This window comes from Danaus plexippus, chromosome 27 (genome assembly GCF_018135715.1).
Source record: "Danaus plexippus chromosome 27, MEX_DaPlex, whole genome shotgun sequence".
Lineage (NCBI taxonomy): Eukaryota > Metazoa > Arthropoda > Insecta > Lepidoptera > Nymphalidae > Danaus > Danaus plexippus.
Genome location: NC_083555.1, coordinates 1,047,318 through 1,065,167, shown reverse-complemented (window position 1 = coordinate 1,065,167; position 17,850 = coordinate 1,047,318). Strand labels below are relative to the sequence as shown.

Below are 17,850 nucleotides of genomic sequence, written 5' to 3'. Positions count from 1 at the left end.
ATTTATAATAACTTCGGTTTTACACTCCCAATGGAGGGTTCAACGTTCAGTTGCCTTGTTTATACTCAGTCTTTCCATAAATACTGTTACAATCAAAATAAACAAAATATTACTTTAAATTTCTAATCGGTAACTTTAATGCGATTGTTCCTTGTATTTTCTTGTTTATAAAATATCTTTAGTGGTCAATATTAAAATATAGTGGGCTACAGAGAGATTCGAATCGCCGCGATTGCCTTCAGTGATATCTAAATGCAAGAATTAACAAAGCCATACTAAAGTCCATTCAAGTTAGTTAATGTCTCGGTAAAGAGCTTACAAAACACAAAAACAAGACCAGTCCTGCAAGAACAACGCCGCTTTTGATCTTCACTAGTTGGATTACGTGAAGTTGGTCATTAGTGAACTGAAAACTGATTAAAAAAGTATAGGGTGGTATAACCAAGGCCACTAGTTAATAGTTAAGGGGAACTTAAAACGAGGACATAAAAATTGTTCTTAGAGTTGATTTTTCTAATTTCGCCACATTTTCCAAACATTTAACAAGTAAAAGTCTTATCGTTCAGGACGGGTCTTTCATCAAGACTCTGAACCAGGTCATAAAGCTTGTTCCACTCAGTCATCTGTTGACTGTCCGTCCTCTACTCCCGACCTTTATGCACGGGATACTGATGCACGGCCAGTCTTAGCGGGTGAGGCTTGTTCTTAACGCAATGATAATTTGTAGTCCCTGAAACAATCCCTACGAATGGTAGTGACGAACTCCCCAAAGAGAGAGGGAGGGACTCGAGGGTTAGTCATCGTTTCTAATACGTTTTATATATTTTATTTATTTTATTTGAATGTTTTAAACTTTATACTGAAACAGTTATAAATGTTTCGTCTAACAAGGGAATTTCGTTTTTCTTTGTTACAATATGTTCGGCAAGACTAAGTATAGCATTAGTTGTAATCACTTCTCCCTATTGTGAATGTGGCCATTTATACATAAAACTTTTGAAAAGAGACACAAGGTGCACACGGAGTCGGCGATAAAAACTAGTGTTTTAATAATACACTCAAAGGCAATTTGTATTTATGGAAGAAAAGGCATTCATAATATGAGTTGTGTTGCTTATATACAAAAAAACTATCCAATGCGGACCAAGTCACGAGTGAAAGCTATATATAACTAATTCTGAATTTTACGCGGACGAAGTCGCGGGCGAAAAGTAGTATTATATATAATAAAATACTGTTTAAGATAAACAACAAATGAACACCAACAACGTGTCTTACGAACATCTCGATCGTTTAAGTCTCGTGGTCGGGTCCAGAGTCACTTTTCATGCATATTGGCAACTGACTGTTTCCAACTCCTGTTTTTAAATCTTGAATTTCTTAGGTTTTAGTTAAAATTACTTTTATTTGAACAACGAAATGGTCTTTTGAATTTTAAATGTATGTATTTAATTAAAATTACTATAATTCAAGCAATGACGGAGGAAAAACGACTAGATGAAAACAACATAATCTCTCCTCTTGAAAATTCTCGCTTGTAAGGAATCCAGTCTGCAGCTCAGTGAGCGTCTCCTAAACTACAGTCTAGACTGAGCGCTAGTTCTTTCATTGTCGAATATGTCTGTTGATATTCTAGAAAGAATGACTTTCTGCTTGAGTTTGTTTATAAATTGCTTGCAAGAGTTACGTGTAACTTACGCCTAGACATGAATTAAACATAAAAAATCTTTGCGAGATAAGAAAAGTTATATTTTGCTGTTGTCTCTTATCGTCAAACAAAATTTACAAAAATCGAGTCACTCAGATGAACTATTAGTAAAGTATCTGTTACATGGTCGGATCATCGGCCGATGTTCGTTCTCAGCGACAATCTATAAACAATGCTTCTTAATATCTGTCACAAAATAACAATTTTAAATAGTTTAAATATTAACAGTGACATACAATATGTTAATGTCAATAGTAGGATTGTTTGTATCCAAACATCGTGCAGGCAAAGCCGGATGAGGCTATTCTACCAAAAGCCTTCTCCGTACCTACACAAACTCAGACCGTGGTGACTAGTGTCTTTGTGTGGAGTCGTGTGCACCTTGAGATGTGTCGTGTGCATTGTGTTGGTAATCGCCGGTAATATTTCATCCCTCATCTCATCCGTAGTATATAAACCGTCTGCATCTCCTCTCAGCATCACTCCAACCTGTCTCCCTGACTGGTCGACATGCAGGTAACTTCTTTTGTTCATTCACTGTTTTGTTGTTTGTGTGTCTTAATGTATGACGAATCAAGTCACTGTAGCTTTTATACCAAATATATTATATAGTCTATGGAAGTAACTGTACTTTTTAAATGATTATTATTCTAACACAATTCCGAAATTTATCACAAATTTGTCTTATCTTTAATGCTCGAGTGACATTTACTCACATATAAAACAAGCCAGGTTTGATGGTCACCTATTCCTTAGTAATGTTATATATAATAATGTCGTCTATGTGTTCATTTGTAACTATTAAATACAATAATATCTGTGTCAGTGACCGTCTCTTAACAAGATGTTATTTCCCAGTTCGTGTTGTTCCTCGTCGGTGCCGCGGCGTTTGTTTCAGCGGAGTCTCCAATATCGAAGAGGTATTTCTGAAGCTCATTTCACATTGGAACCGTTTAACCTTTATTATTAACGGCAGTAGAACACAGTCAATGCAGTATACGACATCCTGCTACTGAGCACGGGGTGAGGTAGATTGGTTCTCAAGCATTTCCTCACATACAAATCTCTTTTAATGGCCGTAGTAAAGTTTGTTATAATATGCGAGACAAGCTTTCTAATAGACAAACAAATTATAGACTTTAAATGTTTACTACAACCAGGAATCGAATTTGAATCCGTGATTTAATTTCAAGCTTACTTCTAGGTCTATGTTTCTCATATTTCAAGGAACATATTTCATAATAGTGAATCCTACTCATCTCTAACTTCTCCTCCTTCCCAGCTATCTTCCTCCGCCTCCTCCAAGTGACGTCATCAGCTTCTCTAGAGCAGCTTCATCGGGCCAGGACTTCCGAAGAGTTCAGGAGCTAGGAGACACGAGCTCGGGTCTAAGACACGGAGACAACAACCTTGAAAGGTACGAGATCTAGAAATGTTAGGAGTATAGAAAGGTTTCATAATGAGTACAACGTTTACGATTCAATAATAATAATAAAGAGTAGTCCTTATAAGAGATTTAATTTAAAATACAATATTGATATTTACATGTTAAACCCTACTGTTCATATAAACCTCATCAATGTTCCTCAGGATCAGTTCTAGGGGTCAGGGTGTCGGAGACGACGCTACGGGAAGGAGGCCCTCACAGGAACCAGCGGTAATAATAATCTTTATAAAGTAAAAGTAAAGTGAAAGTAGCGGGTAGTTATAGTATAGTAACGGAGACGTCTGGCAGTCCAGTATGACAGTGCCCAATATGAAATATGACAGTTTACTCTAGCACAGAAGATAATATAAGTGACTAGGTACCAGCCCCGGCTGCGCACGGGCTCTTAAAGAAATATAAAATAGCCTATTTCATTTTGAGAATTATAAAACTTATATTACGATGACTTTCAAATAGGACGCCCGAATTTAAATGATTTAAAAAGTAATTTACAGATACTGATGTAGGCTTGATAAGGAATTATATTTTGATAAGACTTAATACCGTATTTAAGTAAATAACTTTCCAATAAACGCTTTAGGAATGCCAATTTTTAAAAATTTTAAAATGGATTTAGTATGTTATCCTTAAGGTATATGCCACCGCGGACTTTTCTGTAGACCTATATAAGATACACAATTCCACCACATATTATTTTGTTATATCTCAAAGACTTTAGGCACCGTTTTCGTTAAAAGCTCTCGGACGGCTCATGTTTTCCCGACATCTTCAACAAATATCGTTAATGTACACACAAGTAAATACAAAAACTTTACAAATTATATACTAAAACCTTCCTCGAGGTTCACGCTATCGAATGATTTGACCTTGAATGAAACTGTTTGATACTCGGTGCGGTAGATTTTCCGTTTATCGACATCAGACGGACAGACAGACGCAGCGAGAGACTTTGTTTTATAATATGTATTGAGATATTGATGATAGGAATAAAAGTCCCGATGTTCTTTCGAAGGATCCGGCCAAGTATATGTTCGGTTACTCGGTTAACGAGCTGGAGGGAGCAGACTTCGGTCACAGAGAGGAGAGGCTCGAGGAGAGGAGCCAGGGTCAGTACCGCGTGATGCTTCCAGTCGGCAGGGGACAGGTGAGAAGGAGCTTGTAGGACATTGTTAAGTTGGACGTTAATGTGACTTGGACAATGTACAGGCAGTGGACGATGGAGCTGAAGGTCGCGGGTTCCAACCCCAGGTGGCCTACAGGAGCTCGGGCGCCTCGGCTGGGGGCTCTGGCTATGACTCCTCACACAAGGAATACAACCAGGGCGGCCGAGAGGGGCGAGGGGGGCGCTCAGGATACTGACTATTGAATCGTTACTACTTCATGATGGCGTATTCCATTCTCGATACTACCCTTCTATAATATTTCCACATTTTAATAAAGAATATTATTTCTCCTACTTCTTTTATCATTCTTGGTGCGTTCAAAAGTTATAAATCAACTAATTGTTACTTGAAATATTTTTGAATAACTATCAATTTTTATTGTGATATGAATGTTATTGTAATGTTTTTATAAAAATGTTACCAAATACAGTTAGCAGATATAAATCAAATAATTTAGATGTTTTTTTATCCTAAGTCATAAACGGTTTCTTCTCATGTTACCTTCATTATAACCTGCCTGTTTTTCTTCACATTTCTTTTAATCAATTCTTATCACAGATTCAATTCTTACTTACTATGTGTAACTTTTTTGTTATTAACTTAAAAATAAAGTTAAGTTTCACACTCAACAGCCTATTTTTTCTTTTTTTGAATATGTATTTATATATATAAAATTATATTATATGTATATCGGTGCCAGCAGCTTCAATGACGGATGCAACAGGAAAATAACTCAAGGCTGTCATCAATTATTATAACAACTTATTGGTTGTCGTTACTATTGTTAAAAGTAAAACGAAATCAAAAAGAATAGAACTATGTTTGAATTCTGGTATAAATATGACGTCTGGACGCACGACAGCGGACTGCAGAGTTCAGCGAGTGCGGATCATAAAGAATGTGATAATGAAGAACCTTCGAGAAATACAAGAACATTTAGAAGAATTGAAGTTTCATTTTAAAATATCTGGAACGTACTGAAACAAGTGACATTAGTGACGTCAGCGAGGCTGGCGTCCTGTCTTTAAAATAATGAATTTATAATAAATCCGATATATATATATAAGATTATAAACACTCGCGTGGTACAAAAAATTAATGAAAATTCTTCATGCCTCAAGCTTTAAGTCTCTGTGAATGAAACATCTGACTTATTATTCAAACATAAGTTTTGTTGAGTAATCAGACCTGAAAAATATAAAGGAACTAGGAGCCCGTATTTATGTAAATAACTTTCCAATAAACGCTTTAGGAATGCCAATTTTGAAAAGTTGTAAAACGGATATAGTATGTTATCCTTAAGGTATAGACATATGCCACCGCGGACTTTTCTGTAGACCTATATAAGATACACAATTCCAACATATATTATTTTGTTATATCTCAAAGACTTTAGGCAGCGTTTTCGTTAAAAGCTCTCGGATGGCTCATGTTTTCCCGACATCTTCAACAATTATCGTAAATGTACACACAAGTGAATACAAAAACTTCACAAATTATATACTAAAATCTTCCTCGAGAATCGCGCTATCGAGTGATGATAACTTTTTGATAATCGGTGTAGTAGTTTTTCCGTTTATCGCGAACAAACGGACAGACAGACGCGACGGGGGACTTTGTTTTATAATATGTCTATTGATAATATACAACAAACTGTTTTTACAGCAATCGAATTCGAGTACTGGTCTTTTTAACTAATTGCATTGCACCTGCGACTACATACAAGATGCCTCGATTTACATTAAAAGTAGTTGACACTGTTATTAAGAAAAATATGTTTTATTAATCATAGTTTAATCTGAGATTTAACTTAAACACTTCATGGTGTGACGGCTATTAAATCTTTAAAGGCATTTAGAGAATAAGCACTGTATGTTATAGAAAAAGTCAAGTGCGAGCTGTATGAAAAAAAAAATGTGTCCCGAACGAATTTGACGTAAATATTGCATAGGAAAATCTGTTTATAAAATATTATTTTAATAAAATTATTGCATAAAGGAGCCTATTTCCGTAATTACTACGTTTAGGACAGTGTTTAACTTCGAAACTTGATATTCGACAATTGTAAACACTTTTATCGTTGTTTTTTTTTATTAAACAAATAAAACTCACTCTCACATGATCTCATATAATCATCAAGGTCAATACAACACTTTGATTTATTCCTTCTATTGTTGTTAAGCTAAACTTATATACTTAGACTTCACTGCATTCAATTGTACTTATAGTTAACATTATATAGTCCTTTAATTTCACTAACAAAATCTTAATATTACCAGTAATTACAATTGTATAGCTATTAAAAATAATGATAAACACCATTATTCGCGTAACCCTAATCCTACATCCTATAGTTTAATTAATTAATCGTGGTGTAAGTTACATCAGGTAGATGTCAAATAAATCGCGTTTTAGGTCAACAGGTCAATATTGACCTGAGCTGACCTCACATTACGTGGTACACCATGAGACGTGGACTAATTTAAGAGCTTCTTTTAATTTGATTTTCTATGTAAATACATTTATTTGAATTAAAATTTCTATCAATTCAGTCTCGTTTAGATTTTTTTTTTGTTGTAAACAAAATTTATATCTATCAATTGTTTCATTGCTTGTTATTAATAAAATAAATAGATATTAAATGTGTAGGAAAAAATTCAATATAAATATATATATATAATAGTTTAAGCGAAAAAAAAATTTAATCATATCTAAGGTTTTTTCATGAACACGTTTAAATTAAAGTATGTTTTTTCGATGGTCTACCTTATTTTTTTTTTTCTCCACATGTTCCCGAAATTTTGATTACTTTTCAGCATTGCGTTCACGGACAGACGGCATGTGATAGTTAACATGTAAAAATGATTGGTATCAGAAAAACTAAATTTCATTTTAAATAAAAAAATGGTTGATATAATAATTTTGTAGTTGTGACATCGACGTAAAAATTATATTTCTCTTGAAAAAGAGATAATAATATAAAATCAAATACTGACTTCAAAAAGATTAGATAGAAGACGTATTAAATTTGTTATATATATAACGTTATTTTAACATATTAAGACATGCTTAAATAGAATATTATATTATATAATAAGCAAGAATTACATAGAAAAAACTACAAAATCACCGATCATGATATTTTTGAAAAAAAAAACTAATTGTAATTAAAGGAGATATTAGTATAACCTTAAAAAACATATCAAGAAAGATTAAAAAATAATTTAAATACAACTCTTTTGTAAAAAGAAAGCGAAAACCGTTTACATATATATATTTATATATTAAGATCATAGTTTGTACTGGACTGTTTAAATTATTAACTTTAAAACTTCTTGAGCTATGACTACTCATTTAATGACAGTGAGTATAAAATATTATTAAATATATATATATTTTTTTAATCAGCACATCTATGTTACTTTAAGGACACATTCTTTTATCAAATAAATTTACAAAATATGATTGAAACTGTCGTAGGTTTGTATAGCATGGAGACAAGTCTCCATGTCGCAGACAACTCACATACATATAGACGAGGCATATCACTTATATTTTTTTTGTATAAGAGAATTTAAATCTACCTATAAATTAACTAGATTCACAGAGACGTGTAATTATTTTCTAATTTATTGTCTCCCAGCATCACGATCGGCTGATATTCAAACAAAGCGAGCTCTAGCGTCGCTTGTAAAATGTTCATTCCAATATTAGCGGACCTTGGGATGTTTGAATTTGTTTTAATAAATCCACTTTAATATAAATTGGGTCTTGATCTCTATCCAGCATCATTCGCATCAGACATCTCGAAGATCTCGATATCTTAACAACATGAAGGTAATATAAAATTTCGTTTTTATAATTAGTCTATAATATATATAAGTATTTATATTCTATGGTCTTGCATCTTATTTGTGATGTTTCCTTTATAATTTCAATTATTTTGAATTTTCATCTTATCAAAGACAAAATTAAGTAAATATTGTAATATAAGAATTTAATTATTTATGTTTAATATGAACTGTAAAGTGTTAATGCGTGTTATATTTCCAGGTCTTTGCTTTTCTTTTCGTCGTTGCCTCTGTATCTGCTAAGGGTTCAGGACCCTACCTTCCCAGTGGCTGGAAACCCGAAGGTCCCGCCTTCTATCTTCCCACTGAAGTCGTGGTATACATTTTAAAAATATGTCTTAAATTTTACAAGTTCGCCAATGTAATAAAAAGTAAAATTCTTGACTTAGTAAAAATCACTGGTCTTTCTAGATAATAAATTTTGTGAGGTTCCTTAAGAGAAACGAAATAAAAGAAAATATATCTTTAAAAATATTTGGAATGAAGAGAGAAATAACGAGTTACCCTTACATCTAGGACATTTAATATTTTTGTTTCAGAAACCTGTGGCCTCTAAACCAATTTCCGATTTGATTCTGGATCTGTCTGAGGCCTCCGGATCTGTCGCTCTTCAGGAGTACGGTCTACCAGCGGTGTCGCAAAACGTAGAACAGAAGCCTTCAGACATTCCCTCCCAAGAACTGACCGGTTCTGAAGCTGCCAGTTCTAATTCCCTCAGCGAGTACGGTCCGCCAGTGCTGTCTGAGATCCTCAACCAAGGACTCCCCGATGCAGTCACCGAACAGAACTTTTACGTTGAACTCAACCTTGCTAATCCTGAAGGTATATTTTTACCATATACCCACATGTTTTAATAAATAAGACAAATTGTTAATTTTAAGTATTTAAAATAGTGTACACGAAATAATTAAAATTTTTCTAGCCACCTCAGCAGTGTCAGTAGATCAAGATGTTGTCAAAGAATCGGTAGAGCAAACAACAGCTGCAAATATTGAATTGTCCACTGATGAAGAAAAAGAAGTCACCGTATCAGAGAACGCCGGTGCTGAGGATGGAGTGAGCGTATATAGTGAATCACTTGGGAATGTGGTATCTGAAGGAAATGTCGAGTCAACTGAGCTACCTGCACTTTCTGAGGTTACTGAGCATCCTGATCTACCTGAGCCTTCCACTCAGACACCTGCATCAGTTGGTCAAGAAGTTACAGACGCCGTTCTTGAAGCAGAGCCAGTAGTTTTAAATATTCCAGATATCATTGGCAGTTTGGAAAATGGAGTCGTATCCCAGCAGGTAGTTTTGAAAATTTCTCTGGTTACAACTTTATATAACTTCTATTTAATAAAAAAATATATATACTTTACAGGTGGAAGTCAGCGCATCCCTGAATGAAGGAAATTCTTATGTAGCCGAGTCTGGGTAAAGAAATTTTGTCACGTATATTCGTTCGAGAATTAGTACTGAAAAAATCATTACACAATACAACATAATTTCCAGATCTCTGGAGCAGGTTCCGGAAGGTTTCCTTGAGTACGGGCCACCTGGTTTCACTGAGTACGGGCCTCCTCAGGGCGAACTCGTGGTATAGATATTAAACCTTGAATATTCCTTTTTTTCTAACATTTACGACCGAAAAAAATGTATACGGTTTATCTGATGGCGTTCCTTCTAGTGTCACTACAGCACAAGTAAGGTTTAGGGGCCTGCGGGATTGGAAATCATAGATTTTTATTAAAAACTGAAAGAATCATGACAGGTTTCGTCACTATTCTGATGTAATATATGGAGTTCTTTTGTGAGAAGAATTCATTGTCCTGAGTGAACAAGATAAAGTAACACTAACAACATTTTTAGTTTTAGCGCCTACCCCTGACATCTTATTACAAAATTTATTTGAAATATCGTCTTCGGTTCATAATTATATTTTTGCGTTTTAGGGCAAGCTTTTTTGGGATGTCATTAATTTATTGTCCTTTGTCCATTTATTTAAATATCTGTTTTCGTTAACAGGGTAGCTTGAACAGCCTGCAGGCCGTCGATAGCAACGCGGTCAGGAGACGTCGTTTCTCACCTAAATTCAGGTAACTTAGTTTTAAGGGTTACAATTTGTATAAAATGAACCAAAACCAATTTAAGTTCGCCCTGAATAATTCAGATTTCGACTCTAGATGCTGACGATATATTTCGCTTCTTTCCCAGATTCTCAAAGAAAAATTGATTGTGACAAGCGGCGATCGGATACACAATACATAATAATTACTACAATAAATATATCCAGTATATTCATGAATAATAAAGCATACTTATTTGCAACATTTATTTCATTTGAATAAACATTTGTATACAATAATTATTTCAGGCCTATTTATTTATTACCTACGAATATAAATGCTTGCTAAGTCAGGATGACGTATGTATGACGTATAATGACATGCACAGATAACATATAATTTTCGAATCAGTAGAGCATTCAAATTGTTTCCGAATTGGACAAGAGCTGGTCTCTAACCTAGAACTGGTCGAAGAATGAATATCAATGGCGAGGTTTGATGATCTTTGGGAAAGCTCTGTGCTCCCTGAAAATATAAAGATATATTAATTATACATTAGTAGAGTAAATATTAAAATTGTACAATCGTCTTAGTCACAGAAACATCTTTAGTTATATAGATGGTGTTGTACTACTCACGGCATACTGTTGGAGATTCCTCGATCTCTTTGGCTGTTTGTGTTGCCAGTTTCCTGAGATGAGTTCATCGTCGCTGTAATTCTTATCTTTTATTTCGTATGCACACCCCGGTCCGTTACTGTCAGACGTGCTGTTGTTGGTGGTGGAGACAGGTACATCATCATCTGATGTTTCCTGCACGATGTTCTGGCACACCAGAGTTCGTTTTAGTCTGTTCATGTGATCAACCGACGGCCATTGTCTGTATGAATGTACAGAGCCATTGATTATACTGAAAATAAAAAAGTATTTATAGATTAACTCGTCTTGCGTTGTATTTCTTATAATGACATATTAATTTTACTTTGGTTGAGAATATTGAATTTATATATTAACTTTAATATACCATTTTTGTGATCAAAACTATTTTTTTCCTTGTATCAAAAAGTTTGATTGCTGAGTTTAATTTTTAAATAATGTTTTTATCGGTTATTTAAGATTATTCATAATACATTTGGTTATTAAGGTTACTATTTTATGATTAGATTTGATGCAAAATGGTTGGGCTATTTTGATGTAGTAACAGAATTAAAAAATTTAATTTTAGGATACTAAAATTTTAAATGAATTACTTTTAAGATCCATCTACTGAGGATGAAAAAAACACCCGGGTCACAAAATTCCTTGCTTTTAAAAAAACTTGTCTTTTATTAAGGACTAGCTGTAAACCGCGACTTCACTTGCGTTGTACATACATATGTTTATTAAAAAAAATTCGTACGCATTATTTAAAACATTGTTTAAAAAAATAATAATTTTATAACCTTAATATGTTTATGTAAATAAAATGAAAATATCGCAATATTTGTGTCTTAGAAATTTAAAGGAATATTTTGAATACAAAAGCCTCTCAGTTTTTTTTTTAGCTTGCAACTTTTCATTACTTACATGAAAGCACTTAGTAACGTTAGTAAACAAGACATGTTTTTGTATCCGCTGTACAATAGAGAATGTTTGTGTTCAGACTAGATGCCCTTTATATAATGATTTCGTTGATAAAAATGTAAATCATACAATTAATATTATGATTGCCATTTTTAATGTCGAGTATGGATTGACACTTTCCTAATACTATACTTTATATTCAGAATTAATAATAATAAGATGCCCTATTTATAAGAATATTTTCTTATTTACAATTAGTCCAAAAAACTTATATTATTTTTATATTATAAAACAAAGGCCCTCGCTGTGTCTGTCTGTCTGTCTGTTCGCGATAAACGGAAAAACTACTGCACTGATTATAAAACAGCTATCACCACTCAATAGCGCGATTCTCGAGGAAGGTTTTAGTATATAATTTGTGAAGTTTTTGTATTTACTTGTGTGTACATTTACGATATTTGTTGAAGATGTCGGGAAAACATGAGCCGTCTGAGAGCTTTTAACGAAAACGCTGCCTAAAGCCTTTGAGATATAACAAAATAATATATGGTGGAATTGTGTATCTTATATAGGTCTACAGAAAAGTCCGCGGTGGCATATGTCTATACCTTAAGGATAACATACTAAATCCATGTTACATTTAAAAATTGGCATTTCTAAAGCGTTTATTGGAAAGCTTTTCCCATAAATACGGTATTAAGTCTTAACAAAAGAAAATACTTCCTTTTCAAGCCAACATCAGTATCTGTAAATTACTTTTTAAATCATTTAAATATGGCGTCCCATTTGAAAGTTATCATAATATAAGTTTAATAATTCTCAAAATTAAATAGGCTATTTTATATTTTTTGTAAAGAGCCCGTTCGCAGCCGAGGTGGTACCTAGTTATTTTTATGTTTTTCTTTAAGGGGTAACTACTATATAAAATATGTTTAGAGATCTGTACTAAGTATTGTCCGTAACAAATTATTGTTCTTATGCATTGCCTCCAGAAGACTTACACTTCGACTCATTTCATTTTATTAATTTCATTTTCTTATTCCAAGAAAATAGTGATCAATGTAATTATATTGAACCCTGGAAATTACTCAAACTTTCGGTAATGTTTTTAATTTAGGAAAGTGATTTTTCACTTTCCCCGAACTAAACAGGAAGTCGGAGGGGTATATGGGATTCCCCGAGTTAGGTTTAGTACTACCCACTAAATCCAACGGTTACCTTCATCGCTTTGGTGGTGCACCACGGGATAGCTTTAGTAATTGACGTAACAGGATACGTGGGTATGAAAAAAATAGTAATTTACTACCTACCAAGAGTACATCAATCGGGAAAAATTTACTAGTAATAGAAATGTAATAAATTAGTCATAAATGCTTATATAACTAATACTTATATCGCAGTGAGTAAGACGGACAAAAAACTAGAAGTCTGAAAACTGTCTGAACACAGTGCAAGAATCACATGACAAAATTTCTCCATCTTCGTTCAACACGCGGACAACCAGACTAATGGAAAGACTCAAACTTTTCGTTGTTTCTCTTGAAGAAGATTAAGACTTTTCTTATCTCACGATCACAATAAAATAATAGACCTTTAGAATTACAATTTGAAAATCTTCAAAGAAAAATCTGTTTTATCTTTTAGATATATGGCTTTCACCATACAAGGCTTCATCGCTAATTACCATTGAGTGGAACGATAGGTCAACTCAACACTTGTAATCTTAAAAAGTAAACATATATATAAGTGAGTAATAGTGTGCTTATTATAGTTTAGTCAAAAACTCTAAAGATATGTACATATATCTCATGTTCGTCTTGTCGATCGTGTGCTCTACCCCGTCTCATTGTTCTCCTCAGCAGGGATGACCGCCATTAGCGCGGAGGCTATAGATATATTATTGTATTATTTTATTTCAATAAATGGTCATACTGTTTAGTTAATCATCGTTTAATGTTTGATAAATAAATTTTGTTTTGCATAAATAAAATAACTATAAAATTAATGCCAGGCGAAAATAGTATAACGACTGGCAACATTGAGTGACGTTTAAATAAAATAAATAAAATAAATAAAAATAAAAAAGCCTTTTATTTCCTCAGAAAAATTCACGCTTACAAAAAAATAATTGTTTTCTAGTATCAAAAGTTTTAATTATACAAATGAAAGTTTTAATTTAAAAAGTTAGATAAGTTTTAAAGTTTTTAAGTTAATAGTTCCCGTTATTTTATGCAAGTTTTTAATACTAAATATTAAGTATATTATTCTGTAGGAACCCCTCTGCAGGTAAAGGCCTCCTCCAAATGTAGCCAATTTTCTCTGGATTGCGCTATTTGCATCCAGTTTGGACCCGCTATTCGTTTTATCTCGTCCTCCCATCTGTTGCAAGGTCTCCCTTTCTTACTTTTGCCCACTGGCCCCCTCCATTCTGACACTTTTCTTGTCAATCTGTGATCTTGCAGGCGTGCTATGTGTCCAGCCCACTTCCATTTTAACGCCAGAGCTTGTGCTAAACCGTCTGTTGCTTTTGTGATGTTGCGTATTTTTGTATGTCTTATTTTGTTTATTCTCTTTATGTTTAGCATACTCCGCTCCATTCCTCGTTGGCACGTTATAATTTTATCTTTGACATTTTTGTTAAACTTCCATGTCTGACAAGCATAGGTTAGGCATGGTATAAGGCAGGAATTCATAGCCTTAGTCTTCAGTTTGATTGGCATGTTGCTCTTAAATATTTCTTTAAAGCTCCAGTACTTATTCCATGTCAACTGGGCTCTGCGCTCAATCTCCTGGTAGTTGTTTTGTCTGTCGAAGCTTATTTGTTTGCCTAGGTAAATGTATTTTTCCGTATATGGGAGAGGCACGTTGTCGACGTAAATTGGTACCTTGATGTTGTTGGTCATTACCATAGTTTTGGTGAGGTTCATTTCTAGCCCAGCGACCTTGCTCGCTTGGTTTAGTAACTCTACCATGTGTTGTAGTTCTTTTACTGTCTCTGATATCAGTACCAAGTCGTCGGCAAAACATAGGTGGCTTAAATGCTTTGATTTAACTTTTATACCACATTTATTCCAGTTAAGCTTGCTTATTATCGACTCTAATGTGGCTATAAATAGTATAGGTGACAGTGGGTCACCCTGTCTCACGCCTCTCTTTATAGGAAACCAAGAACCCGCTGTCTCTAGTTTAACTCTACTTTTGCTCTTCCTGTATATGCTTTTGACAACTCTTATATACTCATTTTCCACATTCTGTGTTGCTAGAGTTTCCCAGATATGGTTGTGTGACACCGAATCGAATGCTTTTTTGTAATCGATGTAAGCCAAGTACAATGGTCTACTTCTCTCTTGATATTTCTCGATGATAAGTTCGAGTGTGTGGATGTGGTCGATGGTGGAGAAGCCTTTTCTGAATCCTGCCTGTTCGACGGGTTGACTTGTTTCCAATGTAGAACTAATTTTTTTGGTCAGGATTGTAGAAAATAGCTTATATGTACTCGGCAGCAAACTTATTGGTCTATAATTCCCTATATCATTCGGGTTTCCTTTTTTGTATAAAAGAATTATGTTAGATTCAGACCATTGCGTGGGTGTCTCACCAGATTCTAGGATAGAGTTAAACAAATTTGTAAAAGGTGTAGCTAGTATTGGGGCGGCTATCTTTAGAGTCTCGTTTGCTAGGTTATCCGAGCCCGGGCTTTTGTCTAGTTTCAGTTTGTTCAATGCTTCAATGACGTCATTTTCAACTAATTGTATGTCACCGTCGCTGTTGTAATTTAGGTTTTCGTGGTTAGTGTCTTCTGGTTCTTTTGTGCTGTAGAGATCTCTGTAGAACTCTGTCGCTATGCTGATGATGTCGCAACGATTGTTTTTGGCTATTTCACCTCGTTTTAGCTCTTCTATCCAAGTTTTGTTTGGTTTCAGCTCTTTATATGCCTTTTTCGTGCTTCCAGTTTGGCGTAGATGTTTTTCAATTGTTTTGTATCTGTAGTTGGCGTAGTCTTTTTTTATGTATTTGTTTACAAGCTTGTAAAGCGCCGAGATTTCGTTTTTTGTTGCTCTAGTTTTATTTGAACTTTTTTGCAGGTGTTATTTTCTTAGAAAAAGTTTTAATGTACGCTCTGAAAATATTTTGTGGACTTTCTTTGGGTTTTGTGCTGCTCGGGCATTTTGCAAGCTTGAGGTGATGATTTTAATTAAGTTGTCGTAATATTTCTGGACTGGGACAATAGTCTGAGCGAACATTTGGTCTTTCGATATGTAAGAATTTAGATTTTCTTTGAACTTGGAGATTTCCTCTTCACTTTTTATTATACTCTGTTGACAGTTAGCAAACTTTGTTCTACTTTTTTTGAAAAGTGTATCATGTGATATTGTAGCTCTTACTGGCCTGTGATCTGAAGGGTAGTTAATGTTCAGTACTTCTATATTTTTGAATAAATGTGGTCGGTTTGATAGCACAAAGTCGATTTCGTTTTTGTTCGCTCCATCCGGTGATCGCCAGGTCCATTTGTTTTTTGGTTTTTTCTTGAAGAATGTGTTCAAAATTGACAGTTTGTTTTCCCTGGCGAAATCAATTAATCTTTGTCCTCTCTCGTTTCTAATTCCATATCCTTGTGCTTTCATGATTAAATACTCCTCTTTTTTTGGTATCCCAATTTTAGCATTTAGGTCGCCCATCAGTATGAGGTCTTTATGTGCTAGTTCCATTGCCCTATTTACTGTCGCATAAAAGTTATCGATCTCCTTTTCGCTTGCTTGTGCAGTAGGGGCGTAGACTTGAATTATGGATAAGCTAGTGCTCTCAAATTTCAAATTCAATATGGCTACTCTTTCAGAAATGCCAAGGTAGCTTTCTATATTATTTTTAAGGTGGTGTTTAACTATAAAACCTATTCCATGTCTTCCAGGTGTGTGACCAGTGTAGCAGAAAATGAAGTTTTCGTACTCTTCGATCTTGTTTCCAGTCATTCTTGTTTCTGCTAAACCTAAAACGTCGTATTTAATTTCTTTGAAAGCTTCATTTAGCTCTATCAAATGTTCATATGATGAATGTGTTCTAACGTTATATGTCAGAATGTATAACGTTATTTGTGGGGTTTCATTCTTTGGAGGGTTGTTTGGAGGGTTATGGTCATAATCTTCCACGGTGACTAGCCGGCTTGGAAGATGAGTTTGGTTTTCTGATAATTGTTGTTTAATGTTGACGTTGCGAGAGGGGAGCGGTCGTTGCTATATATTAACTTTGTTATTTTGCTGTGAATCTGATGAGTTGTTTGTGTTCCTGTTGACCAGGTAATTCAGCATGCCCGGTTTTAAAATGCTTTCCGATAGGCTTGAAGTTCTTTTTATTTGCGTTTGAGATTTATTCTTCTTATTAGCCCGTGTATTTGTTTCAGCTCCTTCTGTAGTTTTGTTTTCAGGTGAAGTTGAAAGCATTCTTTTATTGTTTCCAGCTGTTTTGTTTTTTTCGCTTATGACAAGCTTATCGTATTTTATTTTTACTAGGTTTCCCTTTTCCCTTTCGATTCTTGCTTGTTCTTGAAGCTCTTTCCTCTTCTCCAGAATATTTTGTGGGAAATCTTCCGTTATATAGTAACCGGTATTTTTTAGTGCATTTCTATTTTTAAATAGATTTATTTTTGTGCCAAGTGTACAAAAAGTGACAGTTATTGGTCGAGGTCTTTCTCCTTTCTTGCCTATTCTTCTAACTTCTTGAATATCCCTGCGATCCAGTTCTTGAGAAAAATGTTCTTTGATAAAGTTCAATATGAGAATTTCAAGGTTAAAATATGACGTTTCTATTTCTTTTAATCCGAAAAAGACGATGTTGTTTTTTCTTGCCTGTTTTTCTAGAAAATACAGTCGCTTTTCTTGGTTTTCACATTTTTCCTTCAGATCTTCGTATTTTTCATTGAATACTTTAAACTTATCTTCCAATATCCTGTTTATATTTTGTGTAACTTTTTCCGTCACTTTTTCTCCACTTTTTTCTATTGCGGTTTTCTGTTCATCCAAATCTCTTCGAATTTTACGAAGCTCGTGCATAATTTCCTCCATCTCTTAGCTCGT

The 17,850-nt window shown here is 34.2% G+C and overlaps 2 protein-coding genes across 3 annotated transcripts; both read left to right on the top strand.

Annotated features, from left to right (window-relative positions):
- Positions 1-2,024: 2,024 nt before the first annotated feature.
- On the top strand, positions 2,025-4,637 carry LOC133319735 (pro-resilin-like). Of its 2 annotated transcripts, none has more exons than XM_061525131.1 (6): positions 2,025-2,224; positions 2,567-2,628; positions 2,991-3,125; positions 3,305-3,365; positions 4,168-4,299; positions 4,362-4,637. In XM_061525131.1, exons 1-6 carry the CDS (start codon positions 2,219-2,221, stop codon positions 4,512-4,514), a joined length of 549 nt encoding a protein of 182 aa, XP_061381115.1. In that variant the 5' UTR covers positions 2,025-2,218; the 3' UTR covers positions 4,515-4,637. The 2 variants fall into 2 exon arrangements, with proteins under 2 accessions (XP_061381115.1, XP_061381114.1); XM_061525130.1 differs by having other exon boundaries at positions 3,299-3,365.
- A 3,377-nt stretch (positions 4,638-8,014) lies between these two features.
- Positions 8,015-10,519, top strand: LOC116775659 (uncharacterized). Its single transcript, XM_032668594.2, has 8 exons — positions 8,015-8,155; positions 8,372-8,485; positions 8,709-8,991; positions 9,092-9,459; positions 9,533-9,585; positions 9,664-9,748; positions 10,177-10,247; positions 10,366-10,519. The coding sequence occupies exons 1-8, from the start codon at positions 8,150-8,152 to the stop codon at positions 10,382-10,384; spliced, it is 999 nt and encodes a 332-aa protein (XP_032524485.2). The 5' UTR covers positions 8,015-8,149; the 3' UTR covers positions 10,385-10,519.
- The last annotated feature ends 7,331 nt before the right edge of the window (positions 10,520-17,850 follow it).